General features: G+C 45.9%; 1 protein-coding gene across 1 annotated transcript in view; it reads right to left on the reverse strand.

The window, feature by feature from the left end:
• Positions 1-5,438: 5,438 nt before the first annotated feature.
• TUBGCP3 (tubulin gamma complex associated protein 3) overlaps positions 5,439-22,943 on the reverse strand; it is a 73,770-nt gene continuing 56,265 nt past the window's right edge. The window contains exons 16-20 of the mRNA XM_056560106.1: positions 20,797-20,885; positions 20,566-20,697; positions 18,956-19,096; positions 12,602-12,718; positions 5,439-5,669 (exon numbers count right to left, since the gene is read on the reverse strand). Coding sequence (XP_056416081.1) covers positions 5,439-5,669; positions 12,602-12,718; positions 18,956-19,096; positions 20,566-20,697; positions 20,797-20,885 — 710 coding nt within the window. The remainder of the gene's footprint in view (positions 5,670-12,601; positions 12,719-18,955; positions 19,097-20,565; positions 20,698-20,796; positions 20,886-22,943) is intronic.

The raw sequence follows: 22,943 nt of genomic DNA on the forward strand, positions 1-22,943 counted from the left end.
TGCCGGCGAGGAGAGCTGTGAGTCTCTTGTGTGGAGGCCATAGGGGGTGCTGAGTGGTTCTCCCTGGGGCTGTGGAGGAGAGGAGCTGGCCGCCATTGCTGGCCGCTTCATGGGCTGGGCTTCTGGTTGCCTGGGGGACTCCCGTGCCCAGGAAGCACTGGGGCTGCTGAGAAGTGCTGCAGTGTGGGTCTCGGACCTCTATTAACCCTCTGGAATCTTGCTGAGAGGGTGCTGTGGAGCTGCAGTGAAAGACTTTTGCCTCTATTAACCCTCTGAGCGCTCTGGACTTTTGCTGGGGAAGTGCTGTGGAGTTGCCGTGAAGGACTTGGGCCTCTGTTAACCCTCTGAGCGCTCTGGACTTTTGCTGAGGGGGTGCTGTGGAGCTGCGGTGAAGGACTTGAGCCTCTCAACCCTCTGAGTGTTGTGGTGCTGCAGCGCGGGACCTGTGCCTCTCTTTACCCTCTGCGCTCTGGACCTTTGCTGGTGCCCTGCTCTCCCCTTCCCCGAGGGGTTGTCCACATCTGTATTCTGTTGGAGACTGAGTGCACTCGGATTGCTGGACTTTGTGGTGCTTGTAGCTATGGGAGGTCCGAGGGGACGCAACAAAAAGGCTAAACCTGCGGCTGATGCTGTGTGCCAGTCTACAGAGGATGAAGTTTCCTCGAATGAGGGACCTCCTCAGGAGCAGGACTGCCCTGATAGGGCCTCCAGTGCACCTACTCCACTGGTCGCTAAGCTTTCTGCACAGACCGCTAAGGCCCTCAGCCAGTTTGCCCGGCCCTCGGAGGCTGTAGCTGCGCTGTCTCCGGTGTCTTCCCCCCCTATGTTCTCAGGCTCTCCTGGCTCCGAGTGTGGTGCTTCTCCTCATCATTTCTCCTGCCTCGTGGATTCCGTGGACCAGAAGCTCACTCAGCTGTTGGCTGCATTCACCTCTTGTCAAACCCTGATGGTCTCCAAGGTTGAGGAGCTCCGGCAGGACTTTGTGATCCTCAGACATGAGACTCAAAAGCTTTGTGAACGTACTGGGGAGGTGGAATGTAGGGTGTCCACCATTGAAGATACCCTACAGCCTATTCCTGCGCAGTTATCCTCCATGCAGCGACAAATTAAGACTGTGCTGGATAGGGCCTACGATCTAAAGAACAGACTTAGGCGCAATAATATCTGCCTGGTGGGTCTACCTGAAAGAGTGGAAGGAGCGGATCCTGTGGCCTTCCTAGAAAAATGGCTAAAAGAACTGTTGCCGCCTGACAACTTCTCACCCTACTATACAGTGGAGAGGGCACATCGGGTGCCGGCCCGGCCGCCTCCTCTGGGGGCTCTGCCTCGACCGTTCTTGGCAAAGCTCCTCCACCATTGAGATAGAGAAGCTATCCTCAGAGCTGTTCACCTTAAAGGTGAAGTGCGTTTTAACGACAATCGGGTGGCATTTTATCCAGATTTCTCAGTGGAATTAAGTACACAAAGGATAAAGTTCACCGAAGTTTGCCTCCGCCTGAGAACCAAGGGATATCGTTATGCTATGCTGTTTCCAGCCCGCCTTCAGGTGGTGGACGGGTCTACCGTCCACCACCTGAAGGCGGGCTGGAAACAGCATAGGTTCTTCACCTCCCCCTCCCCACATGCCAGGTTCTTCACCTCCCTGTCTGAGGCTCTGCAGTGGGTGAATGCGGCTCCTCCGGACTGAGTTCCTGTCTACTTGGTGCTGCTGGACTTAATTGGCCTTGATATTTAGCTAGTTAGTGTTAGGGGGTAGACCCTAGGTTTAGGCCCGGGGTAGTTTCCCACTTAGGTCCTGTCTATAGTTTCTGGCTGTGGCCTCCTGCTCTGGATTTCCGCTATTTGTATTTGCAGGGGTTCCCAGGGAATGCGTCCATTTTAGTTAGCGGAGGTTGGGGGTGGGTGGGTGTGGAATGGTTAGGTCGCTAGTTCTTGCTACCTCCCGTGGGTTTAGTGTTTCAGGGTCTAGGTCTGCACCAGGTTAGTGCTAGACAGGGTTTTGTTGGGGATGCATTTGTTATGCCTTGCTGTTTCTTTTGTTGTGCTGTTCGTTTTCTTGTTGGTCTTGTTGGGCTTTTGCGTTATTTGTGGTGTGTCAGTTGTTCTGTGGTGTGCATGGGTGTGTGTGGTCCCGATGCTTGGCCTCCCCGCGGCCTGGTCCTCCATTGATTTCTCCTGTTAGTCTGTGACTTACTTTGCCAAGATGGGGACACTGAAGGTGGTAAGTTGGAATGTTCGCCAAGTTTAAGAGAGCCTTGTGTCTGGACTTTGTGAAGTGTCTGTCTCCTCATGTAATTTGTTTACAAGAGACTCATGTTACGGGTCAAAAAGTCTTGGCCCTTAACGGGCCTGGATAGCTAGCGGTTACCATGCGGTGTATTCTACATATGCTAGAGGGGTCTTGGTTTTGATTACTAAGGCCCTGCCATTGGCCGTCTCTCAGGCGGTTTGTGATCATTTTGGGAGGTTTGTTATTCTGCATTGCTCTCTGGGGTCTTTTTCCTTTGTCCTAGTCTCTGTGTATGTTCCCCCTCCCTTTCAAGCTGAGTTGCTAAAACTAATCACTAACAAATTGCTTTCCTTTCCTTCCGACCCTCTCCTCATTATAGGCGACTTCAATGTAGTTTCTGATCCAGTCCTCAACCGCACCACTGCTGCTTACCCTGGTTCTGCTTCGTTTAATGCTTGAAGTTTGGCATTGGGCTTGACGGACCTCTGGAGGTGGAAGCACGCTACGGAGACGACCTTCTCCTTTTACTCGGCGGCCCATAGGTAGTTTTCTCGCATTGATCTGGCGCTGGAATGGAAGGATTTCCTACCGGCGGCAAGAGACGTCTCCTACACCACTAGGTGGATCTCCTACCACTCTGCCATATTAGTTGTGTTGCACCTTGGCCCTAGTCCCCCCTCCCGCATTTGGCGCATGCACCCAGGTTGGTTGGCAGCGCTTGGGGAGGCGCTGGAGGTAGCCCATGCTGATTATTGGGATCACAATGCCTCCCATCCTGACCCGTTGGTTCAGTGCAATGCTTGCAAAGCTACGATTAGGGGGGCTTTCATAGCGGGTGTGGCAGGTCAGCAGAAATTGAGGTCGGCTTTGGAGACTAAATTGCTGCAGGAGGTTGGGGTCCTCGAGGCTGCGTATGTTAGGGATCCGTCCACTGAAAACGAAAGGGCATGGGCTAAGGCTCAGAGATCTCTTTTGGTTGTTCAAAAGGACAGGGTTCAGTTGTGCTTGGCAGCTAGGGAGGCGGCCCAGTTTGAATTTGGGGATAAAAATGGTAAATTGCTGGCTTATCTGGCTAGGGATGCTTGCCCTCCGGCCTCTATTCCCTGTATCATGGGTAGCGATAGGGTGGTAGTGGCGGACCCTCAGATGATTAATGCTGTCTTCAGGGACTTTTATTCTGACCTGTACGGTGCTCCCTCTGTGCCTTTTCAGGGAGAGATCCTTTACTTTCTACAGGGTCTATCCCTTCCAATGCTTAGTAGAGCTCAGGCGGAGGCTTTGGCTGCCCCTCTTACGGTGGAGGAAGTGGCCCAGGCTATAAAAGATCTTCCCTGTGGGAAAACTCTGGGCTTGGACGGGATGGTGGCCGATTGGTACAGGATGAGTGAGGAGAAACTGGCCCCTATTCTCCGTAACTTATATCATTCTATAGCTGAGGTTGATGCTCTCCCAGACTCTATGCGGGAAGCTCTCATTGTGGTGCTCCCTAAACCCGGTAAGGACCCAGTACTCCCGGGCTCCTAAAGACCCATCTCCCTTTTGAATGTTGATATTAAGATTCTGGCTAGAGTTCTGGCCTCTCAACTCAACTGGGTTATTGGTTCAGTCATTCATCCTGACCAAACTGGGTTTATGCCAGGTAGGGCCACTGATGTGAATGTGAGGCGCTTGCAGCTAAACATAGCGGCAGTTGGGGAAGGGTTTCCTACGGGGGTGGTTGTCAGTTTAGATATTTTTAAGGCCTTCGACTCGGTCTTGTGGCCTTATCTCTGGGAGGTGTTTGGTGCTTTTGGGTTCGGTCCCCCGTTCTGTGCTTGGGTTAGTCTCCTGTATGATAGTCCCAGGGCCCGTATCCGTACTAATCTTGAGGTGTCTGCTACCTTTTCCTTGGGGCGTGGGACTAGGCAGGGGTGTCTGCTCTCTCCCTTCTTGCTTGCACTGGCGATAGAGCCCTTAGCTGCAGCCATTCGTAGGGATCCAGGTATATGCGGTATTCCTAGGGGGGTCTATAGTCGAGAAAGTCTCTCTCTATGCCGATGATACTTTGGTATATCTGGCAGATGCGGAAGGCTCGCTACGGTCCCTTATGGACCTGCTTGACAGATTTGGTGCGATATCGGGCCTGTGGGTTAATTGGGCTAAATCCTCCCTTATGGCACTTTCCACTGGGGTCCTTCTCCCTCCTTCCCTCCCAGCTGGCGTGCAGATGGTTCCCCGTTTCAGATACTTGGGTGTGGAGGTTACTCCGTCCCTACTAGACTATATTCCTCTGAACCTGGAGCCCCTCCTGCGCACCACAGTGGAGAGACTTAGAGCATAGTCCACACTCCCTCTTTCCCTAGCTGGTAGGATTAATATTTTCATAATGATTTATCTTGGTGCATTAAGTGGTGCTCTGGGATCCTTCTATTGGCAGGGACGGCCTCCCAGACTCTGTCAGGCCCTTCTTCAGGCTTCAAGGCGGAGGGGTGGCCTGGCTGCCCCTGATGCCTATAATTATTTTCTTGCTTTCCAGTTGGTATATGCAGCGTGGTGGATTGACCTGGATCTGTCGAACTCGGCGACCACCCTGGCTGGTGTGCTCATGGGGTCCTATGAAACCCTGACTAACATGCTCTACAGGTATCACTCTCGCTCTTCCAATCCTACTCCTCTGTTGACAATAGCCAAGGTTTGTTCTGTGGTGTCTGGTAGATTTCCGCAGCCCTAGATATCTCCTAGGACTCCCTTGTGGGGAAATATACACTACCTTACCTACAAGGGTTACAGGAGGCTGGCTTTTGGGGTTCGCATGGTGTAAAATTTGCGATTCATCTGTTTCGGGAGGATCAGGTTTTCTTATCCTTCGCGGACATGAGAGAACGTTATGGCATCCCTGGAAATGCCTTATTCCGGTATTTTCAGCTCAGGCATGCAGTTCGGGCACAATTTGTCTCCCTGTCGTTTACCCCTGTTTTTTCAGAGGGGGAGCTCCTCCTGGGTACTACGGATCTCTCCAAGCCTCTTACCCAGTCATATGCCCTTCTGCAGTCGTTGGGGCCTAGCCCCTTCTCCCTAGCTTTTCTTAAGTGGGTAGCTGATATCCCGGGACTTACTGAGGGACAGTGGAGGGAGGTTGAGGGCTCTTATTACGCAACGGTTGTTAGTAGTAGGGATATGTTGATCCAATCCAGATATGCTCTATGGTTGTATTATACCCCTGCTAGGCTTAAGCATATGGGACTGTCTGTCGGACCTGTGCTTTAGATGCTCCTCGGAGGTTGGCTCTTTCTTGCATGCGGTGTGGGAATGCCCTGTTCTTGCCGTCTTTTGGAGGGAGGTGATGGGGTTTTTGGATGCCCACTTGGAATTCCCATTTATCCTTGACCCTGTGGTATGCTTGTTGGGGGTTGTCGATGGTTTGATCTCTAGTCCCCATAGACACCTGCTGTTTCGTTTTCTGCGCCCGCAAAGTGGTAGTCATGACATGGAAGGATGCGTCCACTACCCCGCTGTCCCGGTGGATATCTTTGGTGAATAAATATGTCCCGCTGTTTCAGGTTTTATATATTAGTCGCCAATGCCCTAAGAAGTTTGATAAGGTATGGACCCCTTGGTTGCTGCTAGATGTCCCGGCTGACCCGCCGGATAGACTGCCTCAGTAGGTCACTTTGGAGTGCTGTTATAACTCGTGTGTTGGGGGGCTGGTACTGGGACGTGTGTGTGTGCTGTGTGTGTGGCTGTCTGTCTGTCTGGGCCTCCTTCGATGGGTTTCGGTATTGCTCCTCTACTGTTTGAGTGCCCTTCAAGCGGTACTTTCCCTCCCTGTTGTGATGCTGTCGCTGTGACCTCTTGGGAGTGCTGTTGTCTGTGATTGTATCTATTGTGCCATGTTAGCGATGTTTGTTATTGAAACTTGCAAAACTTAAATAAATACTTTTTAAAAAATAAAAAAGGGCCTACAGTGGGGATCAAAAGTTTGGGCACCCCAGGTAAAAATTTGTATTAATGTGCATAAAGATCACATAGTCACATGCAAGATATGTCGACAGAAGGTGAAGCGTGGCCAGGGTCCCAATATTGGCACCACGGCCCTGCATCAACATATGCTTCGCCGCCATAAAGCGGCCTGGGAGAACCGTGGCTCTGATGTAGTGGTCCAGCCTGCTGCATCACCCAGTGGCACATCGCTCCCTCTTTCAGCCAGCCAAGGCTCCACCACCTCAGCCGAAGGGAGCTGTGTGTCATATCCTCCTTCTGTCGCTCCAGATGCTCCTGCTTCTACCACTTTTATTTAGCCATTCCGCCAACAATCCATCCGCGAAGCCATGTCCAAGAGACAACAGTATGCGCCCACTCATCCAAAGGCGCAGAAGCTGAATGTGCTTCTGTCCAAGTTGCTGGTGCTGCAGTCCCTCCCTTTTCAAGTGGTGGACTCTGCACATTTCAGAGAAATGATGGCTTGTGCCGAGCCAAGGTGGAGAGTGCCAAGCTGTCATTTCTTTGCGAAGAAGGCAGTACCAGCCCTGCACACTTTTGTGCAAGAGAAGGTTGGCCAGTCCTTGAGCCTGTCCGAGCAGCGCCGACGTCTGGAGCTGTAACTACGGTCAGGGACAATACACGTCCTTTACGGCTCACTGGGTGAATGTTGTTCCTGCACAGCCACAACTTGGACAGGTCACGCCGCTTCCTCCTCCACGCTGTCAGCCCGTTGGTCCTGTGACAGTGTGCGACTCCGCCTCCTCATCCTCCACTGTGTTCTCAGCCTCCACTGCCCGAACAAGTCTCAGTGGCCCTTCAGCATACCATGTGTGCAGGGCACGGCGGTGTAACGCTGTTCTTCACATGGTTTGCCTTGGCGAAAAGAGTCACACAGGGGAGGAACTGCTAAAAGTAATTCGTAAAGAAATCGGAGTATGGCTTACTCCACAAAAACTGTAAATGGGAACCATGGTGACCGACACAGGGAAGAACATCTTGGCCGCGCTGCGACAAGGAAGGGTGAGCCATGCGCCCTGCAAGGCACATGTGTTAAATCTGGTTGTCAAGCAGTACCTGAAGTGTTCCCCCCATTTGCAAGACATCCTAACAATGGGAAGGAAACTTTGCATGCACTTCAGCCACACGTACATCGTAAAGCACACCCTCCTTCAGTTGCAGCGTCAGAATGGTCTCCCCAAACATAGTCTGATTTGTGATGTTGCCACCCTCCATATGTTGGACCGACTGTACGAACAGAGAAAAGCCATCACAGATTTCTTGATGATCCAAGCGGATAGGGGTACTATCCTGTGTAACTGCAATGTGAACCAGTGGCAGCTCATACGCGACACCTGCCGTTTGCTCAGGCCCTTTGAGGAAGCCACATTATACATAAGTCAACAGGTTTACTGGATGAACGACGTCATTCTACTGCTTCATTTCCTACAAGTGTTGGAAACGATGGCTGGTCAGGGCAATAGAGAGGTTGCGCCTACATCTTACGGCCACATGAGCCCTGTGGGGGCTGAACTGGAGGAGGAGAATGAGGGGCACAGTGGAGCACAGTTTAGGTTTCATGAGATGGGTGGTGTTTCTAGTCATCTGACAGGAGAGTAGGAGCATGATCAACTAGAGGAGCTAGAGGGTTATGAGGAAGGCGAGACCCAGACACACCGTGGCAGTATGCAGTGGAGATGGAGGCAGGGAGTCCCTCCGAGTCACTTGCACAAATGGCACGATGCATGCTCAGATGCTCGAGTAGTGACTACCGAATTGTCACCATTCGGCAGAAGGAGGACTTCTGGATCTCCACCTTATTGGACCCTCGCTACCGGCACAAAATGGGGGCCTTTTTTACACCCACTGAGAGGGAGGACAAGTTTCCCTAATACAGAGAGATCCTATGTAGTCAGTTGGCCGATGCCTATCGGCACCATCGTCCATACACTCGCAGGCCTGACTCGGGGGGCCCTCTGCGCTCACCTTCCACTGCCGTGGCTGCTGGAGAGGGGAGGGGTGGCAGGAGCAGTACCAGCTCCATTAGCAGCAGCCTAAGTCTACAGTCGCTGATGAGTAACTTTCTTTACCCGCATAGTGAAGAAACTCATCAGCAGCAGGTAGATATGGAGCAGGACCTGAACAAGCAGGTGGTGGCATACCTTGACATGGCCATGCCAACAAACCTTGAATAACCGCTGGACTTCTTGGCAGCCAAAATTGATTTATGGCCGCAAATAGAGTTTGCCCATCAGAGCGGGTGTTTAGTGCAGCGGTGTCCATAGTCACCCAGAGGAGAACTCATCTGTTCACGAAAAATGTGGAGAGACCAACCTTTGTGAAGATGAATCAGGCATGGATCAGCCAGGATTTCAACTCACCAATGCCAGATGCATCAGAGTAGATTGACCATGGTGCTACACCAACACTTCACAAATATGGATAGTGCCAAACAGATTTAAGGCACTGCTCCCCAGTTACAAACATTCCAGCCACCTTCATCCCCAGGTACTGCCCCCCACCGCACCAATCTGTCACCAGGTCACTTTCAGGACTCCTGATGCTGCTGCTACCACCTCCAGGCTGTTTCATTCAGCCACTATTTTGTCTCATCATGCTTCCGCCAACTCCAGGCTGTGTCATTCAGCCACTATATGGTCTCCTCATGCTTTGGCCATCTCCAGGCTTTACCATTCAGCCACTATATGGGCTCCTTATGCTTTCCCCACCTCCAGGCTGTGTCATTCAGCCAATATATTGTTTTCTGATGCTGCTGGGACTGTCTTGGATATTACCTACAATTTTTTTATGGTAGCACTAGCAAACATACATGCTCAATAGAGATTTCAACATTGATCTTTTAATGTTAAAGGGGTTATCCAGGGGAAAAAAAAAAAAAAAAAAATTATATATCAACTGGCTCCAGAAAGTTAAACAGATTTTTAAATTACTTCTATTAAAAAATCTTAATCCTTGCAGTACTTATGAGCTTCTGAAGTTAAGCTTGTTCTTTTCTGTCTAAGTGCTCTCTGATTACACGTATCTCGGGAACCGCCCAGTTTAGAAGAGGTTTGCTATGGGGATTGGCTTCTAAACTGGGCGGGTTCCCAGTGTCATCAGAGAGCACCTAGACAGAAAAGAACAACCTTAACTTCAGAAGCTCATAAGTACTGAAAGGAATAAGATTTTTTAATAGAAGTAATTTACAAATCTGTTTAACTTTCTAGAGCCAGTTGATATATAAAAAAAAGTTTTTTCCTGGATAACCCCTTTAAGGGTTGTGAAACCCTCTTATGTAGGCATCCTGCTGCCTAATCCAGGCTGTGGGGGAGATTAATCAAAACCTGTGTAGAGGAAGCGTGGTGTAGTTGCCCATAGCAACCAGTCAGATCGCTTCTTTCATTTTTTACAGGCCTCTTTGAGAATGATAGAGGAGATCTGCTATGGGCAACTGCACCACTGTTCCTCTACACAGGTTTTTATAAATCTCCCCTGTGTATTTCAGGAACTACTTGGCTTACTGATGCTGCTGGGCCTGTGCCCAATTTTTTTTTATGCTAGCACTAGCTAACATACATCTTCTATACAGATTTCAATATTCACCTTTTAATGTTGGGGGTTATTAAGCCCTCTTGTGTACTTCTGCTGCTGCCTAATCCAGGCTGTGTGTTTCAGCAACTATATGGTTTAGTGATGCTGCTGGGCCTGTGCCTAAAATTTTTTGATGTTAGCACTAGCTAACATAAATCTTCTATACAGATTTCAACATTAACATTTTATTGTTAGGGGGTTGTGAAGCCCTCTTGTAAACTCATGCTGATGCCTGCTCCAGGCTGTGTGTTTCAGGAACTACTGTGCTTAGTGATGATGCTGGGCTTGGGCCTTAAATTCTTTGATGATAGCACAAAGTAACATACCTCTTCAATAGAGATTTCAACATTGATCTTTCAATCTTGGGGGTTATGAAACCCTCTTGAGTACTGCGGCTGCCTGCTCCTGACTGTCTTTCAGGAACTACTTGGCTTACTGATGCTGCTGGGCTTGGGCCTTAAATTTTTGGTTGTTAGCACTAGCTTACATACATGCTTAATTGAGATTTCAACATTGATATTTCAATGTAAGGGGTTATGAAACCCTCTTCCGTACTACTGATGCATGCTCCTGACTATGTGTTTCAGAAACTACTTGGCTTATTGATGCTGCCAGGCTTGGGCCTTACATTTTGGGATGGTAGCACTAGCTAACATGCATCTTCAATAGAGATTTCAACATTCACCTTTTAATGTTAGGGGTTGTGAACCCCTTTTGTGTACTCTTGCTGTTGCCTGCTCCTGTCTGTGTCATTCAGCAACTACATGGTTTAGTGATGTTGCTGGGCCTAGGACAGGGATCTCAAACGAAAGTTTGTGGCCCGCACCAGGTATGTGTAATTTGCCCGACGCCCGGGACATGCAGTTCTGGGCACCGGGCAGGTAACTTCTTCAGGCATTTAGGCCTGCTTCGGGCAAGCAGCGCAAAAAGCCGAAAGGATTCAATTACCCCGCCCTCCTCCTCCCAGTCTCTGGTTGGCCGGCCGGCTGGAGTCCGATGAGGGACATCGTGCATGTGACATCCCTCAGCAGAACCGAACAGGAGGACATCAGTGACGTCACTCGTCAGGCCGCCGCCGGAGAGGAGAAGCGCAGCGCAGGACAGGTAAGCGTGTCTGTGTGTGTGCATGTGTTCGTGTCTGTCTGTGCATGTGTGGGTGTCTGTGTGTGTGTGTATGTGTGTGTCTGTCTGTGTGTGTGTATGTGTGTCTGTCTGTCTGTGTGCATGTGTGGGTGTCTGTGTGTGTGAAAGCCGGTGGGGGGGGCTCAGGAACGACAATGCTACCTAATGTGGGGAACCTGCTACTACCTACCTAATGTGGGGAACCTGCTACTACCTACCTAATGTGGGGAACCTGCTTCTACCTAATGTGGGGAACCTGCTACTACCTACCTAATGTGGGGAAACTGCTACTACCTACCTAATGTGGGGAAACTGCTTCTACCTAATGTGGGGAACCTGCTACTACCTAATGTGGGGAACCCCCAGAAGTAGCACCCCCATCATCCATCAGCTCATGCTATTACCACACGGGGGTAGGGGGAATGGGGGAGTTGCTGGTGGATGATGAGGGGCGCATAATGGGAGCATTATATGTAAGGGGCGCATGAGTGTGGCATTATATGTAAGGGATGCATGTGGCCCAGCCTCACCCAGCTGCTACCTCCAGTGGCCCCCAGATAATTTGAGTTTGAGACCCCTGGCCTAGGACATTACCTATATATGTTAATGGTAGCACTAGGTACCATACATCTTCAATGGCAAAATTAATCTTTTATTCTTAGAGATTGTGAGGCCCTATTGTCTCCTCATCTGCCGCCAACTCCAATATGTGCCATTCAGACACTATATGGTCTCCTCATGCTTCAGCCAACTCCAGGCTGTGCCATTCAGCCACTATATGGTCTCCTCCTACTGATGCCACCTCCAAGCCTCAAAGTGAGAACTGAAATTTGCTTTTGTAAGCTTGTTTGTAGCTTTTTGCTTACAGCCAAAAGTCGCAAAAAAAAAATCGCTTAGGTGCACATGTGACTTTTTGTGCGACTTTTGTAAGCAAAGAATGAGCCTTAAATCCCTTGCTAAATGTCCCCCACTGTTTTCAGTATTATTACTTTTATCATACATATAGGAACCTTGACCAGTGGTTTAAACATAAGTCTTAAGTAAGTCTTTACAGAGGTAATGTTTAGTTTTTTTTACATATCAGCCTATTTCTCTACTCTGAATTCAGTTAGTATGGTGGTTCGGTTATTAGAAGAGAATATCAGAATATATAACAATAGGCTTTATGCACAATGCATTATTTAGCTCAGAAAGCTGCTTTAAGCTTAGTTCTCTCCACAGACATCAATTTAAAAAAAAAAAAAAAAAACTATGTTCATGAAAATAATACAAATTGTAAAATACATTTACTGAAAATGCACGTGATACAAAATAAGCATATTTTTGGTCTTACCGTAAAATCTCTTTCTCGAAGCTTCTATTGATGTCTCAATATATTGCACATGGCAGACTGCCGGTATCGGCTGCTGCATCCCCCCCGAATTGTTGTTAAACAATGATAAAAGAGCTAAGGAGAACCTTTAAAATGGTTCCTCCATCAGTGATGTAGAAGCAAAAAGGTTTCCCAGTACTAGTCTCTTAGGTACCCACAATACTAAAAGGAGCATTAAAATGACAGTCTGAACCTAGCATCATGTACCACTGAAAGCATCATTTAGTGTATAATGTATAGGACAGGGTTATTACTGATGGTAATTTATTGATTCAATTTGAAGTTTATAAGATTATGCTATGGGTCACTCCTATTTTAAATGTCCTTACCTGATAAAAGTGAGTAAGAATTCGCAATTGTGAACGCATTTTTGGTATGGATTCTTGGAATTCCAAAACCCTTTGGTTTTCTTTATCCTCCTCTTCAGCTGTGACTCCCCATTCACCCTATAAATTATGTTTAGAATACTAGTTATTAGGTGGTTACAGACTCATTGTATGTACTGTACATGCTTATATATTAGCCCTGTAGCTTTAATGTTCTTTAACATAAATTAACATAAATCAATAAAGTAATCAGTAGTGCTATGTGACAGCCATGAAAGTCATTTGCCAATGGATTGCATTTACTAGCTTTAACCCCTTATGGACTAGGCAAATTCAGCTTTTTGCATTTTTTCCCTCAATTTTTTCATCTTTGTATTAAGACCATTAATTTTACCACAAACTATACAGAGTAACTGAGGGGGGAAAAAACTTTATTACGCAGACCAGTAATACCGACTTATGTGTTGTTTGCTTTAATACTTTAAATGTATGTTTTTTTTAATTATTTTTTATTTTTATTTTTTTCTGCCTATAGAGCTGTGTGATGGGGGGGGGGGGGTAATTTTTTGTGTTGTGGTCCCTAGTTTATATTCAAAGCAGGTTGTCGTTCAGCTCACCACCGCCGCCTCCGTGCACGGACTCGTGCGGACACCACGTACACAGTCGAAGTAGAAAGAGATTGTCCAGCACTGTAAGCACGATGCAAAAGATGATTTATTGTAAAATCTCACAGCAAACAGCAACAGGGATCATGAAGTGACGCGTTTCAGCGACCTTAGTCGCCTTAGTCGTATGACTAAGGCGACTAAGGTCGCTGAAACGAGTCACTTCATGATCCCTGTTGCTGTTTGCTGTGAGATTTTACAATAAATCATCTTTTGCATCGTGCTTACAGTGCTGGACAATCTCTTTCTACCTAGTTTATATTCATACCATTTGAGGGTGAATGGGACTGGTTATTTAATTTTTTCTGGAATGTGATTACAAACAAACAAACAAACAAAAAAATGAGCAATTCTGTCATTAACCTCTTCCCGCTATTGGACGTATGCATACGTCCAGGCGAACTACACGTTCGCGCAAATGGACGTATGCATACGTCCAAGCGATCTCCTGCTCTGCCGCGGGCAGCGCAGGAGATCGCGGGTGGGACTCAGCTGTCAATCACAGCCGGAGTCCCACCGCAGCTGCCGGGGCCGCGATCGCGCCGGTCCCGGCAGCATTAACCACATAGATGCCATGATCAGTTCTGATCACGGCATCTATGGTGTTTGCAGGGGGAGCGCTCTCCCCCTGCCCATCAACGGCGGCTCCGCGATAAAATAAGGGGGATCGAGGGTGTCCAAGACACCCTCGATCCCCCTTGAAGAGATAGGAGTGAGGTGGCAGGGTTGCCACCCCTCCTATCCCTGCTATTGATCGGCCGAGCGACCGACCAATAGCAGACTGGGGGCGGAGGGGTTAAAGTTCGGTTCCCCCCCGCTATGCCCACCCATCGGTGTCCGGGCACAGCGGGGGGAACAGTGTAGTAGCGGCGGCAGCGGCGGTCACTTACCCGGCGGAGGCTGTGATCATGGCGGGGGTGGAGGAGAGTATGGCGCCGTGTGTCCGGGAGTCTGTTGCCTAGCAACATCTGCAGGGCGACAGTTTGGAGAGTGGTCTCTAAACTGTGGCCCTCCAGATGTTACAAAACTACAACTCCCAGCATGCCCAGACAGCAGTTTGCTGTCTTAGCATGCTGAGGTTTGTAGTTTTGCAACATCTGGAGGGCCACAGTTTAGAGACCACTGTCAGTGATCTCCAAACTGAACCCCTCTAAATCTTGCAAAACTACAACTCCCAGCATTCAGGAACAGCAAATGGCTGTCTTTGGCAATCAGTACATGCTGAGAGTGGTAGTTCTGCAACAGCTGGAGGCACACTGGTTGGGAAATACCGAGTTAGGTAATAGGTTCTATTACCTAACTCAGTATTTTCCAACCAGTGTGCCTCCAGCTGTTGCAAAACTACAACTCCCAGCATGCACGTTCTGTCAGTGCATGCTGGGAGTTGTAGTTTTGCCCCCCCCCCTCCCATGTGAATGTACAGGTTACATTCACACTGGCGGCGGATTACAGTGAGTTCCCCACTACAAGTTTGAGCTGCAGCCACAGCTCAAACTCCTAGCGGGAGACTCAGTGTAATCCGCCGTCAGTGTGAATGTAACCTAAAAACACTACACTACACTAACATAAAATAAAGAGTAAAACACTACATATACACACGTACACGCATGGTGCTCTCACTTTGGAGCCCTGACGTATTTCAAGGCAACAGTTTAGGGCCACATATGGGGTATCGCCATACTCGGGAGAAATTGCTTAACAAATTTTGGGGGGCTTTTTCTCCTTTTACCCCTTATGAAAAGGTAAAGTTGGGGGTCTACACTAGCATGTTAGTGTAAAAAAAAACATTTTTGTACACTAACATACTGGTGTTGCCCCATACTTTAAAATTTCACAAGCGGTAAAAGAAAAAAAGCCTCCAAAATTTGTAACGCAATTTCTCCTGAGTATGGAGATACCCCATATGTGGGCGCAAAGTGTTCTGGGGACGCACAACAAGGCTCAGAAGGGAGAGTGCACCATGTAAATTTGAGGTCTAAATTGGTGATTTGCACAGGGGTGGCTGATTTTACAGCGGTTCTGACATAAGTGCAAAACAAATACCCACATGTGACCCCATTTTGGAAACTACACCCCTCACGGAATGTAATAAGGGGTACAGTGAGCATTTACACCCCACAGGTGTCTGACAGATCTTTGAAACAGGGTTCTGTGAAAATGAAAAATCCGTCAAAGGCCAGTGGGGTGTAAATTCTCCCTGCACCCCTTATTACCTTCCGTGAGGGGTGTAGTTTTAAAAATTGGGTCACATGTGGGGGGGTCCACTGTTCTGGCACCACGGAGGGCTTTGGAAATGCACATGGCCAAATTCTCTCTCCAAAAGCTCAATGATGCTCCTTCTCTTCTGAGCATTGTAGTTCGCCCCCAGTGCACTTCACGTCCACTTATGGGGTATTTCCATACTCAGAAGAGATGGGGTTACAAATTTTTGGGGGTATTTTCTGCTATTATACCTTGTAAAAATGTAAAATTTGGGGGAAAACAAGCATTTTAGTGTAAAAAAAAAAATTTTTTTTTTTACATATGCAAAAGTCGTGAAACACCTGTGGGGTATTAAGGTTCACTTTACCCCTTGTTACGTTCCCCAAGGGGTCTAGTTTCCAAAATGGTATGCCATGTGTTTTTTTTTTTCTGTCCTGGCACCATAGGGGCTTCCTAAATGCGGCATGCCCCCAGAGCAAAATTTGCTTTCAAAAAGCCAAATGTGACTCCTTCTCTTCTGAGACCTGTAGTGCGCCAGCAGAGCACTTTTCATCCCCATATTGGGTGTTTTCTGAATCGGGAGAGATTGGGCTTCAAATTTTGGGGGGTATTTTCTGCTATTACCTTTTCTAAAAATGTAAAATTTTTGCTAAACCAAGCATTTTTGGTAAAAAAAAAATTATTTTTTTTACATATGCAAAAGTCGTGAAACACCTGTGGGGTATTAAGGTTCACTTTATCCCTTGTTACATTCTTCAAGGGGTCTAGTTTCCAAAATGATATGCCATGTGTTTTTTTTTGGCTGTCCTGGCACCATAGGGGCTTCCTAAATGCGACATGCCCCCCGAGCAAAATTTGCTCTCAAAAAGCCAAATATGACTCCTTCTCTTCTGAGCATTGCAGTTCGCCCATAGTGCACTTCAGGTCAACTTATGGGGTGGCTCCAAGATGGGGTTACAAATTTTGGGGGGGGTATTTTCTGCTATTAACCCTTGCAAAAATGAGAAATTTGGGGGGAGACATTTTAGTGAAAATTTTTTTTATTTTTTTTTCATATGCAAAAGTCATGAAACACCTGTGGGGTATTAAGGCTCACTTAATTCCTTGTTACGTTCCTCAAGGGGTCTAGTTTCCAAAATGGTATGCCATGTGTTATTTTTTTGCTGTTTTGGCACCATAGGGGCTTCCTAAATGCAACATGCCCCCCAAAAACCATTTCAGAAAAACGTACTCTCCAAAATCCCCTTGTCGCTCCTTCGCTTCTGAGCCCTCTACTGCGCCCGCCGAACAATTCACAAAGACATATGAGGTATGTGCTTACTCGAGAGAAATTGGGCTACAAATTCAAGTATAAATTTTATCCTTTTACCCCTTGTAAAAATTCAAAAATTGGGTCTACAAGAACATGCAAGTGTAAAAAATGAAGATTTTGAATTTTCTCCTTTACTTTGCTGCTTTTCCTGTGAAACACCTAAAGGGTTAAAACACTTACTGAATGTCATTTTGAATACTTTGAGGGGTGCAGTTTTTGTAATGGGGTCATTTATGGGGTATTTCTAATAGGAAGACCATTCAAATCCACTTCAAACCTGAACTGGTCCATGAAAAATAGCGAGTTTGAAAATTTTGTGAAAAATTTTAAAATTGCTGCTGAACTTTGAAGCCCTCTGATGTCTTCCAATAGTAAAAACACATCAATTTTATGATGAAAATATAAAGTAGACATTGTATATGTGAATCCCCAAAAAAAATAATATTTGGAATATCCATTTTCCTTACAAGCGGAGAGCTTCAAAGTTAGAAAAATGCTAAATTTTCAATTTTTTCATCAAATTTTGGGATTTTTCACCAAGAAAGGATGCAAGTTACCACAAAAATTTACCACTATGTTAAAGTAGAATAAGTCACGAAAAAACAATCTTGGAATCAGATTGATAAGTAAAAGCATTCCAGTGTTATTAATGTTTAAAGTGACAGTGGTCAGATGTGCAAAAAAGGGCTGCGTCCTAGAGGTGAAAATGGGCTGTGTCCTTAAGGGGTTAAGGACGGACCCATTTTTGGCCTCAATGACCATGCTCTTTTTTTTTATTTGACATGTATCTCTTTAAACGGTAACAACTTTAGAACACTTTCTGAGCAGAGCGATTCTGAGATAGTTTTTTCGTGACATATTGTACTTTATATAACTGGTGCATTTTTGTTGACACATGCAGCATTTTTTGTGAAAAACTTCAAAATATTGTGAAAAACTGGAAAATTTCTGGCGTTTAAAATTTTTTTTTTTACGATGTACACTGTGCGGTAAAAGTGATGTTATATTTATTCTGTGGGTCAGTACGATTATGGTGATACCCATTTTATAAAGCTTTCTATGTTCTTTTTTTTTCTGAGCAAAATTCTTTTATTGCCATTCATTTTCCAACAGCCGTAACTTTTTTATTTTTCGTCCAATGCCATTGAGTAAGCGCTTATTTTTTGCGGGATGAGCTGTATTTTTTAATGGTATCATTTTTGTGCTACATGCTACCTTTTCATCTTTTTTATTCCACTATTTGTACCAAAATTGGCGAATTTTGAGCTTTCTTTTATGTTTTTTTTTTTTCTTTAAGGCGTTCACCGTGCGGGATAATTTACATTATAGTTTTATAGTACACGTCATTACGGACGTGGCAATACCTATTATGTATATGATTTGTTTTTTGATCTTTTTGGGTGATAATACAGGACTTTTATTGGGAAAGGGGCATTTTTTTTTTTTTACACTTCATACTTTGATTGAAGAACATTTTATTTTATTTTTTACAGGTTATACTATGCTGCAATACATTTGTACCGCAGCACAGTATGACCTGATGGGCTGCACACACTACAGCCGGTGCGATCCAGCCTCTGGCTGGATCTCACAGGCTTCCGTAGCAGGCAGACCGGAGGTCATGATCTGACCTCCTGCTGCCATAGAAACCAATGGCGATCCACGATCGTATTGCGGCGCCACCATTTGTGAACAGGAGGAGAGCGCTCCCCCTGTCAACACCAGGATTGATCACGGCATCTAGGGGGTTAATGCTGCCGGGAGCGGCGCGATAGCGGCTCTGGCAGCAGGACTCTGGCTGTGATTAACAGCCGGGTCCAGTCGCCGATCTCCTGCTCTGCCCGCGGCAGCACCAGAGATCGCATATGCATACGTCCATTTGCGCAAACGTGTCGGATGCTTGGACATATGCATACGTCCTATAGCGGGAAGGGGTACTCCAGCCCAAGACATCTTATTGATGTCTGATTGCGGGGGTCCCGCCGCTTGGGACTCCCGCAATCTTTCATTCCACCCCCTCCCATAGACTTGCATTGAGGGGACAGGGTGTGACATCACATGTGGGTGGAGTTGTGTCGTCACGATACTCCTGCCCCGTGGTTCACAAAGAGCTCACAAAGGTGGGTGTGGAATGAAATTTTATGCGATGCAGAAACTGGGCAGTTTGACACATCTTACCTCAGATTCCCGCTGTTTTTTCCTTTCCTCAAACTGTAGTCTTCTCTGTAACTCCTCCAGAGCAGCCCTGTACATAGTTTCCTGAGCATTTTGGAATTCTATTATCTGGTCAAATACAGCACGAAGTTGATTTAGCAGCACCTAAATAAAGACAAATTTATGAGTGAATATTTATATATAAATGTATAATTTAGTGCAACAACAACAATGATTGTCTACACCCAAACCGTTAATAGCTTTTACCAACCAGAATATTTAAAGGGCTGCTATTTTTTTTTTCAAAGTTCCTACACTTTGTTTGAATAAAAGTTTTGATCAGTGAGGACTCCTATTAATCTCAAAGACATGGAAGGAGAGCTCAGCTGAGTGCGGACACCCTCCTCCATTTCTGCTTGGCTTTCCTCAGAGAGGAGGCAGTATATAAATTCACTGAAAGTTTATTAAACTTCTATGAATCTGGGCACCAAATACCTAACTTACCAAAAAAGTTGAATTGAAACTAAGGGACACAGAGCTTACAGTGGTGGGGAATCATAGCACCTGAATCTCCAGGATGTAATGCTTCTGACATTTAATGCAGTACACAAGGTGTGTTTTTAATGTATTTTCCCATGATCTTGCTGAAATTGCTGCAAAAATTGCACCATTTTACAGCTATTTACACAACCATGGTAATATGGTGCCATTTTAGTAGAAATGTTGCTGTGATTTGGGGAAAAACTCATCAAAAATGAAGATATCTCTATGTGAGCACAGCCTCACTACAGAATACAATAGAACTTAAAGGGGTAGTCCGCCCCTAGACATCTTATCCCCTATCCAAAGGATAGGGGATAAGATGTCTGATTGCGGGGGTCCCGCCGCTGTAATCCCCCCCCCCCCCCACCGTGATCTCCCTGCTGCACCCGGTGTTCGTTAAGAGCGCCGGGTGCAGCACCGTCACGCACCTCCCACAGACTTGCGTTGAGGGGGCATGGCCGTGATGTCACGAGCCTCCGGCGCTGCACCCGATACTCTAAACGAATGCCAGGTGCTGCAGGAAGATCGCTGGGGTCCCCAGCAGTGGGACCCCCGCAATCAGACATCTTATCCCCTATCCTTTGGATAGGGGATAAGATGTCTAGGGGCAAAGTACCCCTTTAAAGCACATTGATCATACTATGTTGTCCTGTTAAAGGACAGATAGTAAGGTGACTACTAGCAGAAATGGCACAGTCTAATAGTGATTTCAAATACAGCATTTTCTGGCAGTTTTACATTCATTCAGTTTTCTGAGCCGAATCTAGAAAAGCATCTGGCATGAAGACAGAGGTATCCTTTATATTTCCTATCCTTAAGTCCACTTCTGGCTTTGGCTATGGAAACTAAATGAAACTTAGCGAAAAACAGTCAACTATAATAGGGGATTAGAGCCTAACACAGAATACCGCCTCAATTATTATTATATCATATTATTATTACTTGTATTATATTGTAAAATGTTGCAAATTTATATGGTGCATAATCAACACAGCAAATAGGGAATGTCATATTTCATGGGAATAAAAGCAGAGCATCTAGGATTTTGCATATTAAAAAAAAAAAAAAAAAAAACACAAAAAACTGCTTACCCTTGATTCACTATCAAGAAGACAACGAGAAATTATAGTATCTAAAAACACTTCATGAGCAGCAATGATGTGATCCAAGTCCTGTGCTTGTTGTACTTTATTCCATAACTCATCCCAGGAACATTCCAAAACCTGAGGAATCCATGTAGAAAATCAGTGTATTCAGAAGAAATATAACTAATAAACAAGGTAAACTAAATCTGGAGAAAAAAAAATAACTTAACATTGTACCTCAAATGTGATGTAATACTGCATCTGATGAATGAAATGGACCATTTCTGAAGCCAAGATATGACACTGGTGAAGCACCCCAGATAGCTCTGTAATGTAAATGAATAATACAAATATGAATGAGAAACCGTATGTTTTACATAGATGCTGTCATTCAAACAAACAAGCAAGCAAATATAACAAACTTATTAACATTTCTTTATAAACAAATATTCTTCTCTCTTGTTATCAAACTTTTTCCCCTGCTCAAATCTTCTTATCTGAAAATCAGTTTTGTCCTGTGTCAATACAAGTCAAAGAAGGTGGGAGCTCTGCCCACCAGCTCTGAGAGAACTGCAAATTAGAGATTAAGCCTGTAGAGTAGAAGTTTACTGAAAAATACCAGATACAGTACAAGTTATATAATAAGCAGAAATAGTGCTGGTTCTCATATCATTTTAACACAAAGGGCAGTGCTTTAAAGGGGTACTCCGTTGGAGACATCCTATCTACTATTCAAAGGATAGGTGATAATATGCTGGATCACGGGGGTCCTGCCACTGGATCTTCGGGCTGGCATCGGCGGCATCCATAACAAACGAAGTTTGCAGCTTCTGCGTTTGTGATGTCACGCCATGCCCCCTCCATTCATTTCTATGGGAGGGGGCGTGACAGCTAGTACATAACCGTCCCACCTCCTCCCATAGATGTGATTGGAGGGGGCATGGCAGCTTGCATCGCCAGTCATCAGGCACGGCGCAGAGTTTGCTGCGTTCACCGAATGACAGGGGTGCTGCACCAGAGATGGGGGTGGGGTTCCAGCGGCGAGTGGAGTACCCCTTTAAGCCATATACAGACAGCACTAAGTTCTTTAGCTTTAACAAGAAAACATTATTTTTTTTACATCTCATACAGTGATGACATATAGGATGTAGTTTCTCTGTAGCCTATTTCTGCATATATAATTCTAATAAAGGCACAACCGTCTGCCTAACTAGTTGATCCTAGGTAAACAGTTCAAAAATCTGTTTTACTAATACCACTTCATTAAAGTACTCAGCTGTATTTAGTCTTAATGAATCACTTAGTTGACTTTGACATACATTGAATTTCATTCCACTAAGAACAACACAAAAGAGGAGGATTTTAATCTCTTTTCACTCTGCCCACAGCAGTTCCCTGCCATGACCTACTTAAAATAAAAATACATTCTAACACACTTCCCTACATACACATTTTCTAAAGCCTTAAGGGACAAAAAGATCAGAAGGGATCTGATCCAAATAAACCCACATCATTTTACTGCCAGTAAATCAGTTAAAGGAGATCTGTAGTGCTCTAAACTTTATCCCCTATACGAAGGATAGGGGATAAGTTCTAGATGGTGGGGGTCCGAGCGCTGGGGCCCCCGGCGATCTCCCCCATGGCAATGTACAGGAAAAGGGGTGTTCCGTCCCCACATGACTCGGCAGCCGGCACGCCCCTCCATACATGCGCTCGGACCCCCAGCGATCTATAACTTATCCCATATCCTTCAGATAGGGGATAAAGTTTAGTTTAGAGCACTACATATCTCCTTTAAGTCATAATTACACTTCAGTGCTCCAAATCACTGCTATAGCACTGGCTTAAAGGGGTATTCCAGGCCAAAACTTTTTTTTATATATCAACTGGCTCCGGAAAGTTAAACAGATTTGTAAATTACTTCTATTAAAAAATCTTAATCCTTCCAATAGTTATTAGCTTCTGAAGTTGAGTTGCTGTTTTCTGTTTAACTGCTTTCTGATGACTCACAACCCGGGAGCTGTCCAGCTCCTATGGGGATATTCTCCCATCATGCACAGCTCCCAGGACGTGACATCATCATTGAGCAGTTAGACAGAAAACTTCAGAAGCTAATAACTATTGGAAGGATTAAGATTTTTTAATAGAAGTAATTCACAAATCTGTTTAACTTTCCGGAGCCAGTTGATATATAAAAACATTTTTTGCCTGGAATACCCCTTTAAACAGTCTACGGCTAAGTTTACACTTTTTTTGGGGCAAAAAACGCCAAATCTGCCGCATGGCGTTTCTTCAGTGAAAAAAACGCTGCTGCCAGATGTTAGCTGCAAGTCAATAGGAAAACGCAAAATGCCTTTTCCACATGGCATTTTTCAGTTTGGTGT

This window comes from Hyla sarda, chromosome 2 (genome assembly GCF_029499605.1).
Source record: "Hyla sarda isolate aHylSar1 chromosome 2, aHylSar1.hap1, whole genome shotgun sequence".
Lineage (NCBI taxonomy): Eukaryota > Metazoa > Chordata > Amphibia > Anura > Hylidae > Hyla > Hyla sarda.